This window comes from Podarcis filfolensis, assembly GCF_964270895.1.
Source record: "Podarcis filfolensis genome assembly, chromosome: 1".
Lineage (NCBI taxonomy): Eukaryota > Metazoa > Chordata > Lepidosauria > Squamata > Lacertidae > Podarcis > Podarcis filfolensis.
In genome coordinates this window covers 46,419,731-46,438,156 of record NC_139604.1, presented here as the reverse complement: position 1 = coordinate 46,438,156, position 18,426 = coordinate 46,419,731, and the positions used below count along the sequence as shown (strand labels likewise).

The following is an 18,426-nucleotide window of genomic DNA, read 5'->3' as shown; positions in this document are numbered from 1 at the left end:
AGTGACACCCCTGCCGCTGAGCCAGAAACTCCCATCATCAAAACAAGATCCTCCATGAGATTGCTAAAGCTCTGGAAGAAAATGACAGCTGGGTTTTGAGCAAATAATGGCTCTCAGTTTTACAATTTCAAAGGGAAACTGTTTGGTCTCATAAGCTTTTGACTCAAAGTCATGAGAAGCTTGGCAACTGGTTGAAATGACCATTGTGCTTTTCATAGCAATGAATTAATTTCAGAAAGCTCTGAATGTAAGCAAACTGAGCTTGATAGTCCATCTATTACTATGACCCTGCCTGGCAAAAGGGATGTTGTGAACAAAAGAAAATAACACTGTGCGATGGATCTCAGTCCCATACTTGCAGAACCCATGGCTTACAAGAGCAGAGGCTGGCTCACCTGAGCAGGAGGAGGTGTTTTTCTGCACTTGGGACAACGGAATCTCTATGTAGATCAAACAAGAGTTCCTCAATTTTTTTAGACCAAAGGGCTGCATTTTCTCAGTCTCCAAGCTCCTATGTGGTTTTTAATGTTTGAATACCCCTTTCATTGACTTTTGCTGCTCTGATGGGTTTCACCAGGCTGTATATTATGTATTTTCTGTTGCGTTTATAGTTTTCTTGTTCTCATTCTTGTTAGTTACTTTTATTTTCAAATTTTGTATTGCCTCATGTTTGCACATCGATAAACAAGATTTTCTGGTTTATTGTGAACTGCTTCTTTCCCCTCCTAGCACCAGAAAGATAAACTAGGAAGCCTTGGCTTCCTAGTATATCTGAATCAGGGCTCATGGTTTGTGGCTTCCTAGTTTATCTGAATCAGGGCTCATGGTTTGTGGCTTCCTAGTTTATCTGAATCAGGGTTCATGGTTTGTTGATCAGTAACAAACCAACCAACCATGATTACAAGCAAACTTTAAGCCATAGTTGTTGGCCTATGACATGTGGACTTGTTAGGGAGCAACAAATCATGATTCCTAGCTTGGATGTAATGGGAAGCCAAGACTTCCTGGTTTGTTCATCCTGCCTGGGGGGAATGAGGTGGGAGTGATTGAGCATGCTGCTCATTTACAATAAACCACAATCTGCCAGAAAATCTGACTTATTATGATATGTGAATGTATATGTGATAGAGCAGAGCATAAATCTTTATATATAAACCAATAAGGGTGCCATTCAGTCACCCCGTATGACCCTAAAATAGTGCATCCTAAGCTTATGGTTCCAACAAGGGAATTCAGTCTCTGCCTTGAACTCATCATGGAAACTATCCCTCATAGGATTTATGTTGTAGGTTGCCCCAAATACACACTGAAGGAAATCTACCAATATATTAGGTCTCCATAACCATTGATAGCTTAGAAAAGGCAGCATTTTTTGAATTATTTGCCCTAGTCACCTGAAAGTCAGTTTTCAAGTGGTCACAGACTTTAATATTATGTTTTGTGTCACCTCCATTCACATGATTGACATTTCCTCCAACCTTCTGCCCAGAGTCAATAATTAACCCTCCCTGTGAAGATCTAGATGTGTGTCAATGAACAAGGAGGACCAGTCATTTCAGTGCCTCAAGGAACAGAGCAAACACCCCTCACGGGGCAGAGGGAGTCCCCACCTCTCCACAATCCCCAGACTACCCTTCTAGATTGTTAGGCAAACTCCTTCCTGACATCAGATATAGCAGTTAGTTAAAAACCCCAGCTTCATCAGTTCTCCCAAAGTGGCATATGGGAAAATGTCTGCACAAATTAACAAAGCCCCAACACTGTCTCTTTCCCTAAAGCTGCCTGATACCTCAAAGAAAGGAACTCCCCACAGGTCAAAAGGGGGAAAGTTATTAATGGCGTAAGTGTCTGTACAAATTATTACACCTCTGCAGCATACTGATTCAGCAAGGAAATTCTATAAATTACTTAATGCAGCTAAATTTGAAAGTGCATTTATAAGTACCCGAAAACTGAAATTGCTCTCAAGAACTCTAACAGAGTTGGTTACCTCTTCTTAATGAGGTCCAGTGCAGAGCCTATAAATTCATCCTTCATTTTCTGCAGTTTAGCTCCATAGCTGGATATATCTGTCGCTTCTAATAGCAATGGGCAGCAAGAAGACTGGTTTTCAGGCACCACTGGCTGTCCAGCATGGTGGAGGACTTCGCTTAGTTGTCTTGCATTCAATCCCTGAGTCTCCCCTTCAGCAAAAGTTTTCCCTCCCTCCTCCCTAAGGGCTGCAGCAGACTGTAGAGGTGGTCTTGGAATTGGACTCGAACAAATGGGGACCGGGATTCTATCTGAAGTTGGCACTTCATAGCGCTTGTCCCTAGCCATAGGCATGTTCATCAGGCAGAAGCTCCTGTCCCATGTAGATGAATTATCTTGATAGCCAACAAGGCCAGAAGTGCTCTGGGTATTTTCATGAAACACATCATCATAATAATCTATCGTTGCAACCGTTTCTTTGGCAAGAATTTGCTGGGCACCTGAACAAGGGTTCTGATTTCTTTTTTCTTCCAACTTTTGGGTTCCTTCCTTCACATCTTTTGTCACGTCACCGCTGCCACCGAGAAAACATGTCTCCTTGATTCTCATCCGCTTGAACTCTTCAAAAGTTGGAATGTAGAGTCTCTCTTTGAAGTCCCCTTTTTTGCTCAGCTCCAAAATCCTTTTGGTGTCTCCTTCCCCCTCATATCCCTTTAAGGATCCAGTCGTTTGGGACTTGACCATGTCCTGGCCATCACTGGCACAATGGAGAGTCAAGTTGGGTGAGCTGTTCTGTCTCCTGATCTGCAACCTTCTCCGAGCTTCTTGCTTGATGTCTTCTGGGTTTGTTAGTCGGCGAGAAAAGCAAGGCCGATGACTCCCCAGAGCTGTCCATGGCCCGTGAGTGAGGGTGGCATGCTGCACAAATATGGTGCAACAGTTCACCGAACAACCATTCTTATATTGCTGGCACGCCCGGCATTCAGAGCATTCCCTTGGAACCAGGTCATTCAAGGAAACCTGAGGTCTGAGAGGCTTGCAGATCTCTGCAGCTTTACTACTGTGAATTCGAAGTTTCTCCTTTAGGGTTTTTTTGGCATCCCCGTCGACGGAGGAGAAAAGCCACGGAGGCACTTTGGCACAAGGAGGAAGGGTGACGTCTCGCGCTGCAGGTGGAATTCTGTCCAACGTGAGAGGGAAGTGTCGGCAGCATTCAGGTGAGCTGGGGGATGGAGTACCTTCCGCAGAACACTTTGACCAATGAGCTGTGCCTTTGTAACGGACAACAAATTCTTTGTCTACATTTCCGTAGCGGGGATGGCAATGCGGCTCAGCCCCCGTGGCCCAGTGCAGATTCTCCACACTTCGATACAGATGTGCCCCTGCAGTGCTGTCTACTTTGCTCACAGGATTAAAGTCCCCAGTAAAAATGCGAGCGTCCAAGTTCTTCAGTGGATGCATGCTGCTAACTGAGAAATCCTTTAAGCCATGTTGTGCATAAAGCTGATTATTCTGGCAGCTCAAAATTACCCGACAGTGTTCCTGCCTCTCATCAACGCTGATGTATGTCATAGCAAATTGACACGGACAATCTAACAGGCTGATGCTTTTTGAAGGAAGAGGGCATGAGGAGGAAGGAGTTGTCGGACTGCTCAGATGCTGTTCAGGAGTCCTAGCCACAGACAGCAGGGCTGTGCTATCTGGGTGCTCACATCAATGAGCAGGCACATCTCCACTGTGAGAGCACGTGCGGATGGAGAACACCTGATGATGCAAAGAAGAAAAGGGAGCTTACAGAAGAGACACAGCATCCAAAGAGAAGACGGGCAGCCAACGATCACAGAAGTAACCAAAAGTGAAGCTCACCCACTACCTCCGACTTTACAGCTGTTCAGCATGCTCTGTGTGGTGTGGTGTAGTGGTTAGAGTGTTGGACTACAACCTTGGAGACCACGGTTCAAATCCCCACTTGGTCATAAAGCTTACTGGGTGACCTGAGGCCAATCACTGTCTCTCAGCCTAGCCTACCTCACATGGTTAGTGAAAAGGTAGATTGAGGTGTGGATTGAGGAGTGGATTGAGGAGTGGGGAAATTATTCTCTCAGCATCACCCCAGGAACCTCATGGAAGCATGCAGTGTATTATTTCATTTTCTACCTTAAAACTTCTCTCTGTGGAGACTTCACTGTGGCTAAACGTGTGAATGTGCATTTCTTACAAGCAAGCCCACTACATGAACCACTACCCCACACGGGCTCTTTTTGATGTATATGGATTTTGTACTAGAGTACTTACACCTGAATATGATTCCCCTCTCAAAAAATAAGAATAATGTAAAGCCTTGCAGAGCATCCCCAATTTGCATGAAGAAGATGTCCATGTTTTCCCCAAGGTTATTTTCTCTTATCCGCTCACCACCTCACCTGGTCCTCTCCGAGCCTAGGAGGGCTTGTTTTGAGATGCTTGATTTTCTTCATGCTTTAATTATTTCTCCTCTGCTGTTCTCTCTGGGGAAGGCTGCAGGTAACGGCAAAGAAGCATTTCTTGTGTGATCAAAGGGTACAACTTGATCTGCCAGGAAAGACAGAATAAAGACAGCACGAGAGGTGAACGTTTAGCAGAGAACAAAGATGGCTCACCACAGAGCAGCACTGGCATAGAGGGAGGTGGGAATCTGCCAGTGAAGAAGTTTCATAGTACGATTCTATAGATTTAATGGAAATTACTCCCAGCAAATTGCAGCTACTGAAGCAGTCGCTGTGAGTTCTTCTCCCACAGTGTGAACCTGGTGCTGTGCAAACTATAGACACTCCAGCAAACCAAGTGCTAGATATGTCAGTGAGTCAGTACGTATGGTCTCTCTGACTTAAATTTATTTTTTTAAAAAATAATAATCAGATACACACTTGCACTTATGCATATGTGTGTCCATCTTTCCCACCACGTTAAAATAATGCTCCTGGGACTATGTGAATTGGCATGTTGGTGTTGTCACAGTGATTTGCCAATAGATGCTTAACCCAGCTGCAACACTATCAGCATCCAGTCTGAAACCAAACAGAAAATCTACACTCCCCCCGCCCCCAGGCCTTATACCAGGTCTGAAAAACTTTATAAATGTCCAATTTATCCCGCTGTTGTTTGTCTTCAAATAATTTGGCATATCACTTTGTGTAAATATAAAAGTAATTTTTAATAAGAAGTCATGCTGATGGCATTTGACTGTGCACCACCTCACAAAAATCTATCCAAATGTCAGCAAGACATGCTGGAAACATAAAGCAGGCTATATGTGTGTGCCTATGTGGAAAGAAAACCAGAAGTTTATGGGGGGGGGAATTGTTAATATTATGCAAAATATGATTTTTATTTAATATACCAGTGAGTCTGTTGCAACTTCTTCTAGGATATTTTAAAAATGTTATACACCCAGAACATTGTAATTGGAAAAGAAATCTGCTAAGTATAGCAAAAAAAAAGAGAAGAAGCTAACAACAACTCAGTGTACTGTGAGTGTACTCAGATAATGCCAACTGAACAAGAGTGGTTTAATAAACATGGCACATTACCTCACTGCGCTTACTGCGATGCTATGATTAAAAGAAGGAAGACATCAGATAATATCACTTTGAGAAAACTTGGTTGTTCTTTATCAGTGCTATTTTTCTAGAAAAAGAGGTACAGGAACTCACCATGAATGCCTCCCTCCTTCTCTTATAATGGCTCTGGCACCCACCTGAAAGGCGCCGGAACTCAATTCTGTTGGAAAAAAGCCCTGCTCTTTACCAATCAAATGGAACAGAAATATAGTTTGGAACTATTTTAAGCCTTTTAGTTGCTGATATAAATTTGAGATTCTTGGCTGCTCCAGATGTCATGTTGATGGTGCATTCATGATTATTTGTGTGCTCGTTGTGGTATGAAGCCATTATAAATGATCCCACTTTTAACATTGTTTGCACCTGAAAAAGATTTGGGGCGAAAATACCGCTTTGTTCCCAGTCACAGCATGTCCCAAAACTTTCCTGCTGAAATCCTACGACTTTTTATACAAAAAAATGTCCTGGTTTATTTTATTTTTTTGCCCTGCTTTTATTTATTTCTGCTATTTTTACACCACTTAATCACCAAGCTTTCGAAGCCGTATACATACACGTTCCAAAAAGCATACAGTAGGTAAAATCAATCAAAATTAATCATGAAACCAGACTGTTGTGCTACAGTGCCCCTCCAGGCAGCAATAATGCAATAACATAGGGGAAGCATATAGAGCTGGACAGGGGATTGATGTGTGGAAGGTTCAATATAAATCCACTAATGCACTATTGCTGTGTCAGTGACATGTTGCAGAATACACCTGACAAAAAACCGCACCAGTCTGTCAGATGAATTGCATTTGGAGAGTTTATAATATAATGGGCTTGCAAGGGAAAGACCTTTTTCCTCATCATTGTTGCATTTAGTAGTAAACGTGTAAGTTTTATGTTTGTGTGCGTATAAAATGAAAAACGAAGAAAAAAACCATCCTAAACCAAGCAATGGACAATAGAATTCAGAAGGGGGCTGAGAGCTTAGACACCAGCTAGGAACCCCCATCTAACCAGAAGGTCCAGAAAAGAACCACCTGTATGAGGGCTTCTTCACTTCCTAAGAAGTTGCCTGGATATCTTTAGATGTGGCAAGGCTTGCTGTGTGATTTGTGCTTTGAATATCAAGGACAGTTGACAATAAATTTGTAAAAGCTGCTGAATACCTGCTGTTGCTGTGGTAGAGTTCCAAGGCTAATCACTAAAAACTTACAGACTGTTGAGGAGCTTAAGAATACTACCTGGCTTCTTACAAACTGCCTTGCAGACGTCTCTTGCCCATGCACTTTGGAGCTCATGTTCCTCACTGGACCACATTTGGAGCCAATCTCCATGCCTGAATGAGTCATCACACAAGAGAACTTTCAGAACACTGAAGATGAAAGGTCACCTAAATTTTCTTTTCGGTTGAATCAGTTCACACATTTAGCTGTGATCCATCAAATGAGGGTAATTCAAGTGGTGTAGATATGTGCATGCAGACCTCTTATGTCACTTCATCTCCCCATATTTCAGATTTTAAGAACCCTTTCACAGCAGATCATGTCCCAGCTTCTGTAAGCTTCTCACATGGGATGCAATTGTGCCTGGGCTAATTTGCAAGATGACTGTATCAAGGCCTGAGATAACTGAGGTTCAAATCCCTACCCAGCCATGAAGCTCACTGGGTGACCTTGGACCAGACACAGCCTCTCAGCCTAACTTATCTCACAGGGTTGTTCTGAGAGTAAAATGGGGAAGATGAGAACCATGTATTTCACTCTGGGCTCCTTGGAACAAAGGTGGGGTATAAACGGAATATTAAGAAACTGAAGGTTTGAATGAGTCCTATAGCTTAGCCGGAGCTGATAAGCCTCTATGGACACCAGTCAGAGTTTTTTGCTACACCAATCCACGTGACTCCTGGGAGAAACAAATCTCATTGCTTACATAACATTTGCTAATTCGCCTGACTCAAAAATTGTTTAAACACACACACACACACACACACACACACACCACAAACGCACTGTTCTTTGACAAGCACTCGGCAAGCAACAGGACTCCTGCCCACAGACCATTATTTCTTCCCCATCTCCCCTTGAACCTAGTACAGGACAGATTTGACACCACCAGCACCAAAATCACTGAAACAGGTTTAAATGACTTCCATTCCAGTGACACTGTACTGTACTTAGCTGGCTCATAAAGCTGCTGCCCATCTTCTATTCTATTCAAAATCCCTCCCCACCCGCACCACAGCAAAGAATCTGACATATTTAGAGGATTATGCCTCACTGGAATAAATTATTTCCTCCCAAGTCTGCCTCCTGCTTGCCTGCCTGGCCCAGCTTTATTAGAATTAGTGGGAACATCAGGAGGATGAAAACAGACAAACAAGACAGGAAGAGAGAGGTAGGAGGGGAGAGGGGGGGAAAAAGAGAGAAATATTTCAGCACAAATTGGAAAGGACTTATAAAAGGAGCAAGGCAGCCTACAAAATCACCACAGACCTGAGCTAAACTGGTATGTCAGGCGCCCAATGATAATAGGCACATCTCAAAGCAATGGCAAAAATTAAAAAACTGCAGCACAGGTTGTTCACTCTGCTCCTGTAGGGATTAGCTAACATAGCGTTTTGATTCTGGAGAGCGGGTTCCTTAGATTGTCAAAGAGGAGATGGTTGACTCCATGCCTGGGAGAAAACTGCTTTGCTTGCATTTTTCCACTTCAGTTGACACCTCTGCCTGCTCCCTTCTTGCATTCCACATGGTTAAATGCGGCACTGGCCCAAGGGACTGGGGGGGGGGGGGAGCAGTTCCACGCCACATTACCCTGCACCTCCCTCTATCATCTACTTCCTGGAATAATAGCTCCCAATTAGTAGAGAACAAAGCACCTTGTGACATAATGCCAAACATGACTCTGGGGAGCAGAATGTAAGGAGCAGAGGCCAGAGCAGCTGGCTTTGCTGCAGCATTGGCTAGCAGCGGGCAGATAAAGTGTGCCTGGTCTCGTACCTCTCTAATTCCCACAATTGATGCTTCTCAAATCTCAGCAGTAAATTGGCAGTGGGACAGCATCACTTAAGAGCATCCAGCAGGGAGCCCTCAATTTTATGGCCCTTCTCCTAGATATTTAACCTATATATCTAGCAGAGAGAGCACATATGTTTTAAAGTATCTGATATCAAGAAACAGAAGTTATACAGAGTGAAGCATATCTCCTAATGCATCTCCCCCTCCTAGGCAGACAACAGCCGTCACCCCAAACTAATTTTGGTCATGCCATCGTATGATACACATGGAACTGGTTGACATCAATGATCCAATGTGCATTTGCAAATGCATGCTGTTGAACCCATTGAATAACACAACTCCATGTGAATCACAACACAAGGTGAGTGAAAACATTGCTTCATGGTGGGTGGATTGATCAATCAATCAATAGATAGACAGACAGGACCACCAGCAATGCAGGTAGGCAGAGGATTGTAAGGAGCCTTATGTAACCTTTAATGAGATTTTATAAGTAAAGAGCAAGCAGCAAGAAGCCAAAAGATGCTCAACGAAATTAAAAGGCCTTTGGAGTCCATTTAAGAACCACCTAAGAGGGGCTACAAAACATTTTTAAGAAAAGCAATTCCAGAGATGCAGGCGCATCACTAAAAAGGCCCTGTCCATGGTACCCAACAGCTTGATCTTCTTTAATGGTGAACCAGAGCAACAGCACCTCTGAGGCAGATCCTATGGCATGAGCAGGTTCTATATGGGTGCAACCAGTCCTTAAAATAACCTCCAAAGCATTCAGGCTCCAAACACCAGCCTGGCTCACAGCCCTCTTGTGGAGCAACATCGCAGAAGAGTGGTTTCAGGCAGCCTCCATATGGAGGCTGTAACCTTTGGATCAGCATCATGAGACTTTCATTTCTCAGACATCACTTTGGGGATACTGTTAGCTTTTTATTGCAGATAAAGCAGGCAAGATGACTGTGCCATTTGGATAGCAAGTTCTCCAGTAGTTCCAAGTCTTCACTTCTGGTAAGCACTGCTTCTCGGTTGACATGCAAAGTCTCCAGCATGCTCAACATCAGTAGGAGGGACATTGTCTCAGCTCCAAAGACATCCCTGGGGGGTTAGCAGGCAGCAGGGTTCTGGCATCGCCCATATCCAAGCATTGTAACGCCATCTGAATTTCACTTGAGCAGCTTGTTTCTTTGCTGGGAATGAGGCACCATTTCGGACAGAGGTTTGGCCTGAGCTTTGGTTGTGCCTGACCCCAAAGCTTCTCAGAAAGACTGAATGGGGAAAACAAGTCTGCAAAACAGCTGCACTCTTGCATCAGGAGGGAGTATTTGGGAGCTTGCTGGGGTGAACCAGGGTAAGGTTTGGATCTGAAGAAACTAGCACCTTCACAGACCCCCAAAATGCCCCCAAGCTGGCATGGTTAAATCCTCACCACTTGTTTACAGTGGGAGAGAAATCAAGTTTTTTAAATAAAAACAAAATCAGAAAACGGCTGATGAGTGCAAAACTGCTTACTGCCAGTCTGAGTGCCTAGCAGGGCACTGGATTAAGCAGTTCGATCACATTCAGCCCCTCACCCCGCCCTGGCCTTTAGTATTTCATTCTAAAGCTGAGACTTATCAGGATTCTGCTGATATACTATCAGTAAAATGGCAATCATGCAGATTTCTAAGTGAGCAAATATAAAATATTTTAAAAAGTCACTTCATTTACCATCGTGTATGGATTTTAGTTAACATCCACGGGTATAAGCAAACTGGATATTTATTAATAAACTTCTAATTCTACCATACCTGCTGATATAATGCAGTGTGTATGTATACTGTGCCATATACAACTGATTATCTTCGGGAGAAGAAAAGAAATCTAGATCGGAGTCCCTAAGATGAGTGGATGGTAGCTTGCACCCCTCCTTCCGGTCAGCAACTGAACAGCAATCCACCCATCCCCTATTATTCAGTATAGTTTCCAGTAATCAGATATTTGAGAACATAAAAGGAGTCTCATAACCGAACTACCAGAAAAGCCATGGATCATTCTACTATATTAGTTTGTCTCTGGGAGTGAGCAAAGAGCATATTAAGCACAATGTCTAACTGCCAGACTCACCAGTATACAATTATAAAAGAGCCCAATTCCCAATCCAGTTCCCATTTACTGTGCAGAACCTATATGTTGCCTATAATTTAAGAATTAAGCACTGTTCCATTACCCTTGGTAAGAGACACCAACATTGTGGCAGTTATTAAAAAAAACCCTGTACAGATAGTCAATCTATTCTGGGGTGAACGTGGTCACCTGTACCATTCTGTTACAGATTTTTTTTTAAACCAATGATAAGTGGCAGATGTGTGGTGAAATATGAGGTAAAGTGGTACCCTACCATCCTTAGGGACAACTAAATGTGACATTAAAAGCACAGCTTGGCATAGCACATATAAAGAGTAGCCAATGTGGTGTCCTCCTGATGCTGTTGGACTATAGCTTCCATAATTCCTAATCACTGCCCATGCTGTCTAAGGCTGATGACAGTTGTGATCCAACAACATCTGGTGGGCATCAATTCAGCTACCTCTGGTGTATATCTTTTAACAACTGCAAATAGCAGCTTCAGGGGGTGATTTTTTTATTGGGACTATGGTGTGGGGAAGAGGGTTCTGCAGTTGCGATTCTTATTCTGCCCCTTTTTGGTAGCTATGGTTTACAATTGTTGCTGTTGGGGTTTTCTTAAAAGAAGAAGAAGAAGAGGAGTTTGGATTTGATATCCCGCCTTTCACTCCCCTTCAGGAGCCTCAAAGCGGCTAACATTCTCCTTTCCCTTCCTCCCCCACAACAAACACTCTGTGAGGTGAGTGGGGCTGAGAGACTTCAGAGAAGTGTGACTGGCCCAAGGTCACCCAGCAGCTGCATGTGGAGGAGCGGGGAATCGAACCCGGTTCCCCAGATTACGAGACTATCGCTCTTAACCGCTACAGCACACTGGTGTACCCACCAAATGAAGTGTTTTACATCACATATAATTTGGTCCTTCCGGGTCTCCCCAAAACGTCTCTCATGCAAGGGGTCTTGTTTGCACAAAAAGACCTTCTGACAAGTTGGGTAATGGATTTGTTTAAATTGCAATGGGCATATCGTAAAATAATCACAAAATTTGATTACCTCTATCAGCATGCTGCTGTTTAATTTAATGAAACGCAGAACTCACCAGCATTCTTGTATTTTTCTCTCTTAAGCAGTTTACCTGGGAGATGTGCCATAGATCAGTGCCCTTGGCAATAGCATCATTGATACAATCCGAATTGCCCTACAAATTAAGTCTGCTTAAGCTCTCTGCATCTGTGACTCAAGAAAAGTCATATCAGGCATGGGCACATGAACAGATCCAGCTAAGTTTACACTCCCCCCCCCAACCTTGGCAGAAAATCTGACAACCTTAATGCTATGACTGACCCCAGAGCAAGATCCCAGGTCTTCCTCTCAATGCTTACCTAGGTGCTATCTAAAGACCCAGCTAGATTTTATGCACAAATGGGTGCATCTTTCTCTATCCACCTAACCCTTTTACTAAAAAAATTCCCAAAAGAGAGGCTGAATGTTTTACTGGAAGAAACTTTTCTCAGATTTTCCCGAACTAACCCCATCCACCCAACTGCTTTTGGTGGGAATAGATTTTGCTATTACTTCAAAGCTGCAAGCTCCAAAGTCTTCAGAAGGAAGGTTAAGTATCTAGGGATTTGGTTAACATCAAGGAATATAAACTTATATAAAAACAACTATGAAAAAATCTGCCTTGATTATGTATTTTTGTTAAAATTATTGTGTTGAAATATGTAATAATAATAATAAAAATTCTTCAGAAGGAGAAAAAAAAATTAAAAATGGAAAAAGATCTATTTTGGACATTATCTGTGGGTAAAATTGACCGTAACAAAAAATGACAGAAATGCAGGCAAGTGCCAGATTTTTGTAGAACTAAATTTGCTTTTATTGAATTGTTATTCTTTATTTATAATATGTTACCGTATATGCTGATTTGATTACTGTGATCAAAATGCTGCTTTTTATTTGGTTAAGGATTGGTTACTGTTTCGAACTGCTTTGGGCTCAGCTTGGTTGTTAGAAAAAGCAGCACACAAATATCAAGGTAACACAAATCAAGAATTGTGCAAGCCCGTTCCCCTACTGATCTTCACTCCCAAAGTCTATTAAACACTGGTATGACAGTGAAGATAAGCTTTTAAGGGTTTTGCTGATGCATGAAATTAAAAAGAGTAAATTAGATGCTACTTTAACGGTATTATTAGAAACCATGTGTGGTTTAAAAAAAGAAAATGAATAGTAAAATTTTGTGTATGAGTGAGTGTGCAAGCGCATTTTTATCAAGACTGCAGTGCTGGGAGGAGGTTTTGCTCTTCCCTTCTCAATAACTCTCCTTCCTCCACACACACCAGGCATGGGGAAAACGTCCACATGCATGCTACAGTCCTGATGAAAATCACACACACCCTTCAGTTTACTATTAGGATTCTTTTTTTGGGGGGGGGAGAGAAGTGTGGTTGCCAGCATGGTGCAGTGGTTAGAGCGCTGGACTAGGAACCGGTCGAAAAGGATCAAATCCCCATTTAGCTATGAAGCCCATTGGTTGACTTTGTGGGGCCAGAGCTGTGAAATGCACAAGGGGCACAATTCCTAGAACACTGCGTTGCTAGCTAGCTAGTCACTGTTGACAACGCGCATTTCCCCATCCACGAGTCTGCTGTACAGTTGGCAGGAGAAACCTATTGTTGAAAAATGAGAGTTGCAATTGGTTCATTTAAATCTATATGTCACTGGTGTGGCCTGATAAGATTGGTCTAGAAATGGGAGGGAAGAGGAGAGAGAGAGAGAGGAGGAAGAGTCCTTCCCCCTGTTTCCTCTTTTGCCATTTTTACCATATAAGGAAAGGACGCTGCTAGAAGGATGCCCCACAGCAACCACCATGCAGTCTTGACTCTCACTGCGAAGTCTGCCTCCTGTCCTGGTGACTGAGGATGTTGCAGGAAGGAAAAAAGCCACGTGCCCTTTGCCTGATCTGGGGTTCCTGGCAGGAGGGCATGCCAGCTGGCAGCCTCCTATGCCAGATCCTAGGAATCACCCCCCAGTAACGTGGCCAGTGAAAACAGCCTTCCCTAATTAAGATCAGGAGCAAGAAGTTAAATGGAGCACCAAGACATGCATTGTAATTTTATTCTGTCATACTGCCTAACCTTTACAAGTGTTCTGCCTCCTAATTAGAACATAATTTTACTTTTAAACATGAAAACGTTTTGAATGAAATTATTCTGGAGGAACCATATTTTGTGGCACATTGCCCAGCTCTGCACTGTTCCGAAAAACCTACAGCTTTTTATCTGCTTCAGCAAGCATTACGCGTAAAGGTGGCTGTGCCTGTTTTGGGAACTGAGCACCCTAAACCTGAGCCTGAACTGAGGAGAGAGAGGGGGGGGGGAAACAAGCCTCAGTTAAGCAGCATGGCTCTGTGAAATGGGCTACACGGTTACTTTATGACAGCTGATGGACTTTAGGATCTTTCATAGAGCAGAAAAGCTCAGGATTTCTGAAACAGGAGCCCAAGACTTGGCAGAATTGGGTTTCCCCATAGGCAGTGTCCCACTTAATGACTTCTTGTTGCTATGACATTACAGTGGTACCTCAGGTTACAGACGCTTCAGGTTACAGACGCTTCAGGTTACAGATGCTTCAAGTTACAGACTCCGCTAACCCAGAAATAGTACCTCGGGTTAAGAACTTTGCTTCAGGATGAGAACAGAAATCGTGCTCTGGCAGTGCGGTGGCAGCAGGAGGCCCCATTAGCTAAAGTGGTACCTCAGGTTAAGAACAGTTTCAGGTTAAGAACAGACTTCCAGAATGAATTAAGTTTTTAACCTGAGGTACCACTGTATTGACCCACAGACTTTAGATAGAGGGAAGTTCCAGCGAAGCCATCATAAAAGCCAGGGACCCTTTGGGGAAGGCCAGTATTTGCACACAGATGGATTGAAAGGACTAACTAAACTCCTTTGATGATACTCCCTGCCTTTTAGCTTACTTTTGTCATTTTTTTAAAAAGGGTATCACTCAGCAAATGTCCAAACATGTAGGTATAGAAAAGGGATTGTAACAGAGGGCGTGAGAAACAGTCAGGTAGGCACATGGGGTGTGTGCATGCGCATACTAGTAAAACAGGTGTGAGGCAACCTATGGCCCTCCAAATATTGCTGAACTACAACTCCCATCACAGCTGGCTATTGGCCATGCCTGCAGGGGCTGATGGGAATTGTCATTCAGTAACATCTGGAGGGCCAAAGGTTCTCCCACAGTGGCTATGTACTTATTTTATTGGTTTATTTAATCCACTCTTCTCTAATGCTCTTGCAGTTTATCCCTTATGATAGACAACCGGCGCAAGTTCCACTGGCTGAGCCCAAGATCTGCCAAATTAAAACTCCCTCATCCCAGCAGATATTGGTTTTGGATTGAGCTCTAAGTCTTTAGGGATACTTAAAACACAAGTATCACACAACCTAAGAGCAGCCAAGTCCCAGGATGAGAGGTATCTGGTTTCCACTTCTGTAGCCGCAACTTTTTTCTTGTCACTTCCTATGCCATGGGGTCTATGGTGAGGATTAAAAGGCACAGGGCTTGCACATTTCTGCTGTGCCTTTGAACACACTCATGAGCTGATCAGCAGTGCCTTCAAATTCTGCTTTTGACAGAGAGCCACATCTTTACTCATCCACAGATGTAGTGTGGTGGGTATTGCTTGGGAAGTTGGACAAAATGGCCTGGTGAGCCAGAGATTCCCCATTGCTGCCCAACAGTAATGCTGAAAGAACCCAGCACTCAAACTGCCTGATGCAAAAAGAGGTGTGGAACCCAGGCTTGAGCAAACAGTGGATTCAGGGCCATCTTACCCATAGGCACTAGGGGTGCGGGGCACCCGGGCGCTGGGCTCTCAGGGGCACCAGGCCGAGAGTCTGGGGCCCAAGAGCTGAGCCTGGGAAGAGCCAGGCTCGGAGCACTGCTGCAGGCTGTTCTGCTGTGGGTGGCTCTGCGCCGCGAGTTCAGGGGCAACCAAGCCAGCGAGACGCTGAGGCGGCCAGCCGGCTCCACCCTCCTGCCGCCTGGGACTGGGCAGCCGGGGGTGGGCACCAGGCGGATCTTTGCACCCCAGCGCCAAATATGCATAAGACAGCCCTGAGTGGATTGCATTACACATGCATGCACACATGCACGTGATTCCTCTACACTTGTTTACCGAATACGTACTAGTTAATAACTGACATCCGAATGTGTGGACCCACTCTAACGTAAAACATTACACTGGATCCAGCATTCTCAAGACCAAGACTCCTCTGAGGACACACCTGCTGGAAGAAAGGCATTGGGTGATTTTTGCTGGTTCCTCCTTCCCATTGTACCTCCTGTATATTTGCTGTAGAGGGTTGAGGGTTGGAGGAGACCTGGTACAATGGGAATCAATGAACACTCTGCCTTCTCCTCTCCTTCCTCTAGCAGGAGCCTCCACTGGACCTCAGTCCCAAGAGATTGATAGAAATCCTTCTGTTCACAGAAGAGTCACTCAGAAGCTAACACACTGCATTTGTAAAAGTTCTGCTCACGGTATTCAACTTGTGATATGGCCCATGCATGCATGCATGCCCATCCCTTCATGCTGCAGTCACCGAGAGATAAATGTGCATTGATGAATGCCTTAAAAGCTCGAGGGTGGGTTGGGTTCCTGCCAAAGGGGAGCACAAATATACTTGGGCCTGGCCAGGTCTCCTTCAGCACAACCCTTCCCCACATTTTTGATGCAATTGCATCACATGCTGGCAGGCACAAAGCTAGTTCTGCAATATTCTTTTCCAATATATGGGGGCTGTTTTATTCCTGTGCTTTCAGCCATGGCAGCAGAATGCTAGAATGCGCCTTTAAAAGAAATCAGAAACAAGGTTCCATACTTAGAAATGTCCTTCGAGAAAAAGGAAATAAAAGGCTCAGAAAGCTATAAAATCAGCCAGCATGGAAATTAATAAAAAGAGCAGCAATAGAATGGGAAGCAATTTATATTGGACACATCTTCCATTTCGCTGTCGCCCTCGTAGCAGTGGCACTCTCTCTGAATGCAAAATCAGAAGCAGTCAGATCTAAGAGATGGAAAAACCCTGCATCTGAAGAGGACTGGGGAATCCGCTTCGATTCTGCCAAATGCTAAGCCAGTATTGCTTCCCATGCTCATCCATCAGAGGGCAGTTATCGTAGCCTTCCATAAAGACATGCCACAAAAGAAACTTTTTCAAATTCACAGCACAGAGCCGGGTTATCTCTGAATTCAATGGCTAGGCCTACAGCAGGTAAAAGGGAATAGAGGCAAAAGCCTATTCTTTTCAGATCCAGCAAGAGAATGGAAAAGAATAGATTCTACACATTTATTGGCAGGGGATGGGGAAGGAAGTGAGGCTGGCTAGTGAGGATGGAAAGCTGTCTGACAACATCCCCTCACTAGCAAAGCTGCTCATGTCCTACAAAATCAAAGGCTTTTCCTCAGAGGATATCATTTCCAAAATCTATGGATGCACTTTTATTGCTGGGATACATGGTGCAGTCGAGTTGCTTTAATATTCCCCCCCCCCCATTGTATGACACTCCAAAACCTCACCATCTGCAATTAACTAGCGGAGAAAAATTCATCAATCACAAGCAAAACAAAGGTCCTTATTAAAGTGTTCCTCTGACACTGATAATGGGGAACAAATTTGTCCACTAGTATCTTCTTCTACGGCAGTCAAGGGCTGATGGGAGTCGTAGTCCGAAATTAGTGGAGGGCACCAGGTTGGCACAGGTTGCTGTACAATGAGCTGCTGTGTAGAAGTCTGAGGCACCTCAGAATCTTCTGTGAGATGTGAGGGTTCTGCAGCAGCTATTTAAAAGTTCCTTAACATGCAGATTTATGTGCAAAGGATCTCCTGGATCAGGACCTATGAAAACATCTGCCTTATAAATGAGAGGCTGCATTGCAGTAACCACACCCACACTGCTTTGTGATACCATTACATCACACAGCAAAGAGTAAAAAATTATTGGCAGCCATAGGATGGAGCAATAAATATTTTGATCAATGGGGTGAGGCTGATTCAGTGCAATCTCCAAGAAAAAAACTCTCCAATAACGTACTGCTTTTTCAATTTCAACAGTCCTTTTCTGACAGGAAAACCTGTGTGTTTGGGTTGTACTTTAGACTGCCGGTAGAGCTCCCATGACAGAATGTTCCTCAGCACTGTAAATAAATAATAAATAAAACTCCTGCATGCTGAAAACTAGTCTGTCAGGGTAAACGCCAGGCTAGACTCCTCCTCTCTAACATCTAGTTTTCTGTATGCAGGAAACACTCAGCACTCCTCCAGACTACCCGTCTATTGGGCGTTCATCCCAATTTGATGGTATGAAGCTTGCACAGCAGTTAGAATGTGCTCTGTCTTCATTTGAGTGCTCAATTTGAGTGGGGAGATTATGCAACAATGAGCATTCATCATCATTTTGATTTGTTGTGTGGTAGTTACGCATCTTCCCATTAATCTTCATTCATCACACAGTTTTACTTTCAGAACTGCAAAAAGTCTTGTGTTGTTTTAAGATGGATTTGTTGCACCAGGACGACAGAGCACTTTAATCCCCATTAATTGCGCAAACCTAAATTTCTAGCTTGTGTTTTAATCTCTCCTGCAAAATATAGTGACAGTCAACTGGAGGCGATCTCAGTCATGGGAGCTCCTACCTACAGGGGTACAACCAAGAACTAAGCTTCCCTCTTGGCACTTGTG

The 18,426-nt window shown here is 43.8% G+C and overlaps 1 protein-coding gene across 2 annotated transcripts in view; it reads right to left on the bottom strand.

Moving 5' to 3' along the window:
• Positions 1-18,426, bottom strand: part of LOC310748762 (uncharacterized protein) — a 69,990-nt gene that overhangs the window by 15,092 nt on the left and 36,472 nt on the right. The window contains exons 2-3 of one of the 2 annotated variants that reach the window (XM_083584621.1): positions 4,395-4,542; positions 1,991-3,735 (exon numbers count right to left, since the gene is read on the bottom strand). In XM_083584621.1, coding sequence (XP_083440747.1) covers positions 1,991-3,543 — 1,553 coding nt within the window. In that variant the 5' untranslated portion in view covers positions 3,544-3,735; positions 4,395-4,542. The remainder of the gene's footprint in view (positions 1-1,990; positions 3,736-4,394; positions 4,543-18,426) is intronic. The other variant, XM_083584622.1, reaches the window with a different exon arrangement.